At 49.7% G+C, this 11,085-nt stretch overlaps 1 protein-coding gene across 6 annotated transcripts in view; it reads right to left on the bottom strand.

The window, feature by feature from the left end:
- Positions 1–3,389: 3,389 nt before the first annotated feature.
- Positions 3,390–11,085, bottom strand: part of LOC135240171 (WD repeat-containing protein 7) — a 163,127-nt gene continuing 155,431 nt past the window's right edge. For all 6 annotated transcript variants that reach the window (XM_064309517.1, XM_064309515.1, XM_064309516.1 and 3 more), the window contains 2 exons: positions 6,808–6,912; positions 3,390–3,751 (listed from right to left, as the gene is read on the bottom strand). In XM_064309517.1, the coding sequence (XP_064165587.1) occupies positions 3,548–3,751; positions 6,808–6,912 (309 nt within the window). In that variant the 3' untranslated portion in view covers positions 3,390–3,547. The remainder of the gene's footprint in view (positions 3,752–6,807; positions 6,913–11,085) is intronic.

Here is an 11,085-nt window from a genome sequence, read left to right as displayed (position 1 = left end):
CATCCATCCATCCGTTCATGCAAAGCAAGACGAGTCACAGGAATGTGCGGAACTGGGCCCAGAAATGAGAGCGCACAAAGATCTCCGGCGATTAAAACCCGAATGGTTCAGAATGGAAATGAGAGTAATCAAATAACAACGCACTTCAGGGAGATGATTTAAATGTTCAACCTCAGAAATATTTATGCTGTTAGCATTTGTAAAAGTAATGCAAAACAATTTAGTTAATTTAATTTTAAATTAGGTTTAAGATCCAAGTATATTTTGCACCACACGTGTTAAAAAAAGCCTATTTGTAATTTCTGAAACATGCCATTCAGTTACACTGAACGCAAGCCAAGAATTTGTCAAGATGGATCCAATAAAAGCTTGCTATGGGGGCAAACAAATTTTCATTAAGATTTTTTTTCCCCAAAATGTAAGATCTTTTCCACAGTCTTAAATGTGAGGCTAAGCCAGCATGTATCCCACAATTCCTTCTGTCTTGTGATTATCAGGGTAACGGCAGCAGAAGGCAGTGATGTAAGGTAGGAGGGAAGGCGGAGGGAAAGAGATGTCTGAACCACAGAGTAAGAATGAAAGTAGCCAGTATAATTGCATTCTGGTATAGATCCAGTCAGGACTCCACCATTCCCTCAGTCCACATGTAACCGGGCTAGAGCAGGGCTGACTCCTAAACGTTTAGAATGCGTCAGACCTCAGCTGTAAATATGGCCTTGAGGTGGACCCTGAATGACAGTTAGAGAAGGGGTCATTAGAAAACAGTTAGAGGAGGGGCCATGAGCAGTTGGGGGAGGGGCAGGAGAACAGGAAGCACTGGCCAACGGCAGTGGGGGGTGGGGGGGGCTGGAAATATAAAACATAATGCAGCACAATGGCAAGCGCCGACACAGGATTTATTCACAGTAATGTAGGAAGAGGTTAGAACTGAGAAATAAATCCTTAATGGAACACTACAGTCAAAAAACGTATCATTTCATATATTGTAAACATCAGAATTCACCTTGATGATTGAGAACAAAGCTTTTAAAAGAGCCGTGAGCTCATAGGCTAATCGTCCTGATGGAGCTACACTGGAACTAGGGACGGCTCTGAAGTGTTCAGCAGGAGCTATTGGCAGAAAAAAAATTTCAAAGCAAAAAATCTTAACAATTGACGAAGCACGTCTATACGCTCTGGCAAAGAATATTTACAAGCTGTCTGTTGTCTTTAAGTGATCAGAGACTAACGTGGCAAAAAAAAAAAAAATCATTTTGCCAATACCTTCCCGTCTCTTCCCACAGACTTAGAGCAGTACCTCAAGTTCCAATGATGTCATCAGCTGTTGTGGGAGGGGTTTCGGCTCTTGGTGAAATGGCCTTTGGGATTAGTCTCAGTCATCAAAGTGACATTGCATACACATTATACAACATATTACACAATCCACTGGTGTACCTCTTTAGACCCACAATGCTGTCACTGTGCTGGATTTCCTTATTTCCACAGAAAAAAACTAAACAAATATAGCAGGTAAACTGTACGGTTACTCATTATCTAATATTTATTCATCTATTACTATAATTATGCTTACTGATATTCAGGTATCCTATAGAAATAACAGACACAGTTTCTAGATTGGACTGAGTGAATTTCAGATCACAGGAGAGTGGTGCACCATGGGACTTGAGATGAATATGAGATTTTTTTTTTTTGCCCAGAGGATTCAGTTACAGCCGTTTCTCCAGAGCCCGTGAGGAGCTGTTGAGAGCAGTCTGCGCACTGCGAGCAGCGACACTTCTCCCCACCCTCAACATCGCTCTCCCGTCCGCCGCTCTTCCTGCTTTTCTCCTCGGGCCAATTCAGAAAACAATCCACTCAAGTGAATGGCTGTTCGTGTGGAAACAGGCCTGTCCCCCCCCCCCCGCCCCCGAAACAGCAGCGCTGTCTGCAGCTCTGTGAGCGGAAACACCGGCAGGCCCAGAGCTCCAGCGGGCCCAGCCCCCCAGCCACTCCCAGAGACCGGGCAAATTAAATAAAGAGCCAGCCAGTAAAGCTAATGGGAATCTTAATGATTCTCTCCGCCACAAGGAGAACGCGCAGCGCTCGAGTCAGTCTGGCCTGCTCCCAGTGCGTTACCAGCATCTGCCAGAGAGCCTGAGCTCTGCCCCTGCTAAGATCAGCCTTCCTCCAGCAGGAAACCCTCTCTGCATAGGGAGGGAAGCCACTGGCCAGAGCCGGACCCTCACATGAAAGTGTTTCAGTTGCGAAAAACCTCAATGAACATGCTACTCGTCCCGACCCACTGATTTTAAACGATAGCAGACTGTTTTTTAAATATTTATTCCATTAATACTTTTGTTTAAAATACTTACAAAATCACAATAGGGGAGTGGTAGATGCTGCCGATAGCCTCTCATTCTCTCTTTCTCACTCCCTCTGCTATACTCTACCCATAACCTTTCCTTTTTCTCTGAACCTGGAACAGTGAACGGTGTAAAAAGATAGAGATATTTTCGAGGCTCCTTGACAAGGAAGCGAAGGCATTGAATGCTGCTTGACAAGATTCGCAAAATGTGTTTTTTTTCTTTTTTTTCCAGCAGAGCTGTGAAAAGCCTTGATATGCTTCAGTGTGCAGGCGTGCTCCAGTGTTGGATGTTTTTATACTCTGTCTGTGCTGATGACAGGGGCTGGGCGAAGGGGGGGGGGGGGGGGGGGGCAGGGAGCAAAGGGGCGGTGACAGCCCAAGAGCGCGCGCTGCCCAGCCGCTGAGCTTCAGTCTCAGGACACCCCAGCTTCAGGTTCAGCTTCAGCAGCCTCTCTGAAGATCATACATTAAAATACAGCTCTGTGTTTACTTTCTGCGCTACCGTCTACAATGGACAGACACGTGAAAGATCTCTGTTGAGTAAAGTCTATAAAGTCTACAGCCTTCGTTTAGGTGAGTTTTGGCTTCTCTAGGGCTATGGGGGGTGGAGGGGGGGTGTGGGGGTGATGAACACATTTACAGTACTTCTTCTATTACTTCATTCTATTCCATAGCCAATGAAAAACAAACAGGCAAACATAGCACAGAATAAGTACGAGCTACAACATAAAGCATTGTTGATAATATCCCTTACGATATGCTATGATTTTTTAATAGGACCACTGGGTGATTATGTATAGATATAAAATCTTTTTTCTCCTCAGGGGTGGAAAAATGTTTTGGGGTGACACACCCAGAATACCCAGGCCACCCTAAATACAGCTATTCCTATACAATCCTGTAACTGGACCTGTCCTATAAACCTTTTTTACTGAAGGATGAATGGAAACATATCCTACAAGTAACACACCGACAAATGACTTCAAATATACGCACACATGGTATTTCCGGGTGCAAGGTGAAATCAATACAAGTCACCCAGATATTTGCATGAAAGCACGAAGTCTTTAAATAAGAGCAAAACTTAAATTAAAACCAGTACAAGGGAGAGAACAGAATGTAAACAGAGAAACAGTGTAAACGCTGCACAGCCTCGGGTTGCTAGTGGAATGGGCGGTAACGGCGGAGTGGGGGGGGGGTCCCTCAGACCATGAAGCGGTGCTCCTTGCCGTCGTGGGCCATGAGGATGACGTTGCGGTTGGAGGTCCAGATGAGGCGGGCCAGTTTGAGGGCGTTCTGGGAGCCGGGCGAGGCTGGCTGCACCGGGGGCACCTGGTAGGTCTTCATGCAGCGCAGCTGGGGGGCGGAGTTCAGCATGCCGATGCTGCCGAGCAGCGAGGTGTTCATCTGCGAGGGAGAGGAGCAGCCGGGTCACCGCGGGTCCTTACGGGGGCCGACGTCCGGCCTCTCCCGGCCAATCAAACGCCTCCTTTCCAGGTAGGCCTCAGGCCGAAGCTCACAGGCACTGCGACTCCAACGTGACTCACAGAGCCAGTGTGTCTCACAGAGCCAGTGTGTCTCACACACACAGCCAGTGTTTTTTAAAAACCAATGTCTGGAAGCAGGCTGAGGGAACAGAGCCACTGTCCAGAATACCCAATGTAAAAAAAGAGAAGGGAAAAGAGATCGTTTTGGAGCGCGCGGCTGGGCTGGGAGGAAGGAGACGCTGCGCTGCCTGCATTGATCAGACGGGAGAGAGAGCCGCGGTGAATGTGAGCTCGGGGGTCCCTGGAGGGGCCGCGCGGCAAACCGCGGCGACAGAGACAGACCACGGCCGCCCGTCCCCGGCTGGAGCGCCGCGCCAGCGCCAGACCCCCGGCCCCCTGCCCGGCAGCGCCGTCCGCCAGACGGCCTGTCTGAGAATTCATTAGCGCTGCAGACCGCCGGCAGCCCCGCCGCGCGCTGGCGCTAACGTCATTAGAGACGGGGGAGAAAGCGCCGCGTCAGGGAGATTCTGCCGCTCGCGCTCGCGCTGGAGGGGGAAAAAGTCCCAGGATCAGCGCGGCTGCGTCTGCTGGCGGCCGCCTCAGCCTCCTCGCCACGGCGCGTTTCAGCTGCAGCGCGTTTCAGCCACAGCGTGCTTTAGCAACGGTGCATTTCAGCCACAGCGTGCTTTAGCAACGGTGCATTTCAGCCACAGCGTGCTTTAGCAACGGTGCATTTCAGCCACAGCGTGCTTTAGCAACGGTGCATTTCAGCCACAGCGTGCTTTAGCGATGGTGCATTTCAGCCACAGCGTGCTTTAGCGATGCTGCATTTCAGTCACAGCGTGCTTTAGGGATGGTGCATTTCAGCCACAGCGTGCTTTAGCAATGGTGCATTTCAGCCACAGCGTGCTTTAGCAATGGTGCATTTCAGCCACAGCGTGCTTTAGCAATGGTGCATTTCAGCCACAGCGTGCTTTAGCAATGGTGCATTTCAGCCACAGCGTGCTTTAGCAATGGTGCATTTCAGCCACAGCGTGCTTTAGCAATGGTGCATTTCAGCCACAGCGTGCTTTAGCAATGGTGCATTTCAGCCACAGCGTGCTTTAGCAATGGTGCATTTCAGCCACAGCGTGCTTTAGCAATGGTGCATTTCAGCCACAGCGTGCTTTAGCAATGGTGCATTTCAGCCACAGCGTGCTTTAGCAATGGTGCATTTCAGCCACAGCGTGCTTTAGCAATGGTGCATTTCAGCCACAGCGTGCTTTAGCAATGGTGCATTTCAGCCACAGCGTGCTTTAGCAATGGTGCATTTCAGCCACAGCGTGCTTTAGCAATGGTGCATTTCAGCCACAGCGTGCTTTAGCAATGGTGCATTTCAGCCACAGCGTGCTTTAGCAATGGTGCATTTCAGCATGCCGCATTCGCAGCAACAGCTCATTTCAGCAATGGCTCATTTCCCTGGGTCACTGGACAGTCTCAGGACAGGAAGCCTAATGAAGGGCAGGCCTGTGGGTTCGAGGTTTAAACAGTGTCCAGTGAAGCGAGCGAGCGGCGTGCTGACCGGCTCAGCCTGTTCCTACATTTATTCTGCTTTCCTCACAGCCAGGAACAGAACAGCAGCCACGCTCCCGTTTCAGATTTTACTTTCTCCAGCGCAGCCAGGGCTGCGAGACTGTCAGAGCTCGGCGGAGTTGTGCTCGGAGCGCGGCGCCTCCGGCTGTCTCGCTGCCGGTCATGAATTATTCCGCACAAACTTTACGCCGCACAAAGCAGCCATTTTAATACCGGGGCCGTGGGAATTGCAGCGCGGGAGGGGAGACGGGATGCAGGAGACGGGAGGGCTGAGAGGAGGCGTCTCCTGGCTGCCGGCGAGAGAGGCTGGGCCCGAGGACGGCACTCTGCGTTTGCCATGAGAACACCTCCCGCCAAAACCCCCGAACAGGCGAGGGGCGGGCAGCCGCAGGGGGCGGAGACGGGACCCGCACGCTTCTCACCGCTCCCCAAATACAGAGGGCTGCACTGTACACTGCAGAACCATACACTGTTAGAGGGGGTAATTAAAAAGTAAAAGCACGCGAGATTAAAGTGTTATGTAATCAGAGGGCTTGAACCCCCCCTCCCCCCGGCGCTGTGGCTCAGAGCAGACAGGGCGGAGGAGAAGGCGAGCGCGTGCGGAAGCGCAGACAGGGCGGAGGAGAAGGCGAGCGCGTGCGGAAGCGCAGACAGGGCGGAGGAGAAGGCGAGCGCGTGCGGAAGCGCAGACAGGGCGGAGGAGAAGGCGAGCGCGTGCGGAAGCGCAGACAGGGCGGAGGAGAAGGCGAGCGCGTGCGGAAGCGCAGACAGGGCGGAGGAGAAGGCGAGCGCGTGCGGAAGCGCAGAGACAGGGCGGAGGGAAGAAGGCGAGCGCGTGCGGAAGCGCAGACAGGGAGGGGAGGAGAAGGCGAAGCGCGTGCGGAAGCGCAGAGAGAGGGCGGGAGGAGAAGGCGAGCGCGTGCGGAAGCGCAGACAGGGCGGAGGAGAAGGCGAGCGCGTGCGGAAGCGCAGACAGGGCGGAGGAGAAGGCGAGCGCGTGCGGAAGCGCAGACAGGGCGGAGGAGAAGGCGAGCGCGTGCGGAAGCGCAGACAGGGCGGAGGAGAAGGCGAGCGCGTGCGGAAGCGCAGACAGGGCGGAGGAGAAGGCGAGCGCGTGCGGAAGCGCAGACGCATTAGAGCTGTAAAACGCAGAGCGCTCCTCCGAAGACGCCGTGGGCGGGGTCGCCGTGCCAGAGGGCCCACGCGCCACCGGCTGCCGTCTGCCAGAGACGCGGCGCGCCCCCGCCGGGGCGTCAGAGGGGTGGGCGCTTTTCGGCTGCAGCGCTTCCAGCGTGGGCGACCGGCACGTCCAAAATAACACTCGGGAGGACGAGAAGGGGCAGGAATGGATCCAGTAAAAAATAAAAAATAAAACAAACGATCGACTTTCAGCTACATTCTCACCTGCCAGAAGGAGATGTGGCTGTCTGCGTTGGAGTAGGTGGCCAGGTACCGCCCGTCAGGAGCGAAGGACACCGCGGTTATCGGACCCTTGTGTCCGTGGATGTTCTGGGAGGGAGAGCAGAGGAACACAGTTTAGACTCATGCTGAGTCACAGATCAGGAGCCATTAAGAGCTGCATACAATTCACACCAAAGGCCACAACCTGTCGGCTGAGCATTACCTTGGTTCACGTAACTACAAAGACAGCCTGCACTTGGTGACGTTTTCAAAGCACATATAGCATAGCATAGGTACAAAGCTACAAAGCTCTTAATTGATTTAGACAAGTGAAATATAATCTCATGCTGTTTGTCTGATGAGATACTCTAAGTCCCAGCCACACCCTTTACAGGAAGTACTGAAAGAGCCACAGAAGGTTCAGCGCCATTTGTACCCTCTACACAGTCCCTCAGCCCCATCGCACACAGTCCACATTTTAGGACAATTTTCCCCTCCACAAATGCTTATCAGTTGTTTATCATGCTATTTGTGGCTGCCCTCCATGGTGGTTTGGTTCTTTTTACAAGACCAGGCTTCCCAAAACCTAAAGAATAGAGGCTTCTGTCACTTCCCTGGAGGGCAGTTTGACTTCATTGATTGGATGGCGCCGTGCTGTGACATGCCCACTGTCACCAGAGGAGGGGACCAATCAGACCACATCAGGCTGCTCCTAAAAATCTGTCAGAGAAGCCGGAGAAAGCCCTCTCCCTTCCTGAAGCACTTTCATTAGTATTTTACTGCCCCCAAATGCTCCACAAGATTGGCAGATTTACAGATAGTTCCAAAGCAAGAAAGGCAAATAAAGAGCAGGGGGAAAAAGTGCTGGGCTCATAAATAATTCATGCTCATTCCGCATATAAAACATGTCCAAGTAAACAGAAACGTAATTTGCGAAAAAGTAGAACGAACCCAACTTTTGTTCCCGGTGCTTTAAGTTAGTGTTGTTTGTATTTAGTACAGGCTGTATCTGGGAAGGGAATGGTACTGTAATGCTAAGCAGGTTTGATTGCGTTGTTCACACAGGGGTAAACTGCTCTGCGTTTTATTTGGGTATTGTAGGGGGCTAAGGCAACTGGCTGAGAGTAAAATCAATTGGGAAGGAAATCGGTTTCGTTTGCGATTTCCCAGCGATACACTGAAACGACGCCAACTTTAAAAAAAACAAAACAACACAACAAATAAAAAGCTTTTTCATATAAAATGCCCCCCGGTTGTTTGGAGCAAATCTCCCACTTTCTGCAGTCAGAATCTCAAAACGACACAAAGGGCTTGAATCGCAGGGCTTTCGGGACTCATTTACAAAATAAAAGTCCTGTAGCAAACGAGCCCATGTACAGCCCCGATCAAACCCACCGCAGGTCCACTGCTGCTGAACCAGCCGAGAACGTTTTCACTTTACTAATGGCATCATTGAAAAAATAAATACTTACACCACTACTAAAAGATAATATCTGAAACTTGCATAGCTCAGTTAATTCTTCAAGATGCGGCTTTACATTCACATATATAAGGAAAAGGTAAATGCGTGTGCAATATTTACGTCATTTTTCATCTATATTTTCTGGTATGCATTTTTGGTTTGTGAAAAACAGATTTTTATGTCCTATTTTAACACTACCTGTCTAAATCTTTTTGTTTGGATAAACACTGACTCTTGTATGAAGTTATTGCATTAAAAAGCTTGTGGTAATTATTTGAGGATTTGCCTGGCAATATTATGATAATAAACTTTTTAAATTTAAATGTTCCTCACTCACATTTAGACCATGTAAATTTCATATAACCTACAGTGTAATATAAAGCATTATGTGTAATTGTTTTAAATGATAAATTAGATTAACTTTACAAAATTGTATCCAGTACATCTCGATGGAACAAAACAGAATAATTGTATACTAATGTAATTTGCAAATACCTTTGGGAAATTATTATTAGTACATCTTATAATTTGCATAATGTATCATACATAAACATTTATATAGGCAAGACCTAATAACAAGTTGAGGATCAGTATGTTAAACACACAACTACCAACCAAATGCTATCTCGTTTGTGTGAATATGTAGAATATAGAAAACGTTTGTATATAAGGGAGGAGGTCAAAGGACACACATGCACGTACGCACACACACGGCAACACACCCACACACACAGAAACATGAAACGGGAAGCCTCTTTTTCCACTGCATTCGGGGGGTGACCTTGACCTCCGGTGTATGAAAATTCATTCCGCCCAAACTGCATGTCAATACCGCTGTGCTCATTTGAGAAGCGCGCTTGTGCCGCGATCCCCCATCTGCCTTCCAATCTCACTTACTGCGGGAGACGCCGCTGCACTCCAGGCACCCCCTGGCCCCCCCTCAAACTGACTCAGGATCAGCTCGCGCAACATCCAAACCTAACCACACCAATTCGGGATCAAAGGGTTGAACTGATCTAGTGTCAGAGCTGAGGGGCGGTTCCCCATCTTCAAAAGAACCAAGCGGTCGCTCAAAAATCCCCCTTCACTCCAGCCCACTTCGTCATAGCAAATTAGCAGACAGATGTGTTCATCCAACTATTACTATGTGTAACAAAGCCCAGTTTACCAACACAGAAAATTTAATCTCTTTTTTTTCTGAGGCCTTCTCCACGCCTGTCGGCTTCAGCGGGGGGAAGACAGCCTTTCAGGGAGTCAAGCTGTGGACAATTGAAATCTTTTCAGGCATTACACCTCCCTGCGCAAACCATTTTTTTAAATAGCACAGCATGGAAGATTGGATAGTGTTTGTGAGGAGGAAGGAGCACCTTTCCCAGATGGGGCACAAATCTCTTGAGGGAGGAGGAGGAGGAGGAGGAGGAGGAGGAGGAGGGGAGGGGGGGGGGAGGGGTCCTGTCACTGTGGTACAATATTCTGACCACTGCCAAAGGGCAGAGGGGTCATTTCTCACACTCGACTCGTGTGCAAAAACACAGCTTACCTGAACACAACTGCAAAAACACTGGGACAATATTAAGACTCAAAGACTGACATTTCTTTGTATGGTTGTCCTGCTCTCCCCTTCCACTTGATCAAATATAACAGCACTAGTAAAGCTCTGAGGAGCTTCAGGGATTATACTGCCACTGCTGCTCTAAATCACCTATTTAAAAAAACAGGTAGGAACTGTGCTATGATTATTGATCAAAATGAAAACGACATGCATTTAGCAAGTAATGTACCCACATGACTTACATGACTGTGTATGTATACAGAACAGGGAAAAAAGCTGAACAGATTAATTATTAACAACGCAGGTAAATTATAGAAACTCCTGTACTGAATGCAGCTGGCTAGATACATGCCTGGAATGATGCACATACAAACAACAACATTTCACATTTAAACCCTCACCAATTACCTGGCCTCACAAAATGGATACCAAACTTCTGTTACTCTACAAGATACTCTACTGTAAGTTAAGGTCAAAGTTGACAACATGCTACATTTTTGGTAACACAAAGCAAACGAATAAGTCCTGATATTTATTAACTGCAGATCTGTTGAAGGGCAGCGGTTGGGGGCACTTCCATCCGTGTATTTGCGCGATGACGGATAACAGCGGCACTGAGAGCCCAGCACCGTGCCCACCAGGACAGCGATGAGCGAAGTTCTCCCCTCCAACACTGATACAATCAATGGCTCCTCACAGAGGGGCCGGAGGTCTCACCGAGCGAGAATCAGGAAGGGCTGGGAGCTGAAGTGCACCATCTTCCATTGAGCCGCCTGTAGCAGCCCACAGGAACAAGCGCACCGACATCCTGTAACAGCACGACGCACGTCCTGTCGATAAGCGACATATCGGCAATCGCTACTCAGGGGGACGACGGCTGAAGTGCCGAAGAAAGAAGATTTACGGGGCCTTCGCGACGTTACGCACGGCTGAACCGCGGAAGAAGGGAGGTCTGCTCTGTCGTCCTAATGACTTTTTTCGAGCTATTTTTCAGTCTTGGGTGCGGGTCTAGACAGAGAGAAACGGACGCTGGAAGCCGCGGCGAGGGGCTCTCACAGACCCTGACAGACACTGACGTCACGCTCGGCCTTGTGGGCGCGGCTCTAATTGGCGGTGGGCCCTGTGGTCCCGGACACTTCCCCTCTGTAATTCTCCAGACTGCTCCCCAGGCATGCTCACACGGTTACTGAAGGACCACTGTGCCTACACCTCACATCAAGCCTTCACAAGGTTCAATCGCCATTCACACAACAATGCTTTAGCTGCA

The sequence above is a fragment of the Anguilla rostrata genome, chromosome 14 (assembly GCF_018555375.3).
Source record: "Anguilla rostrata isolate EN2019 chromosome 14, ASM1855537v3, whole genome shotgun sequence".
NCBI classification, from domain to species: domain Eukaryota; kingdom Metazoa; phylum Chordata; class Actinopteri; order Anguilliformes; family Anguillidae; genus Anguilla; species Anguilla rostrata.
Note: the sequence above shows the minus strand (reverse complement) of the source record. Positions and strands in the feature narration are given on the sequence as shown.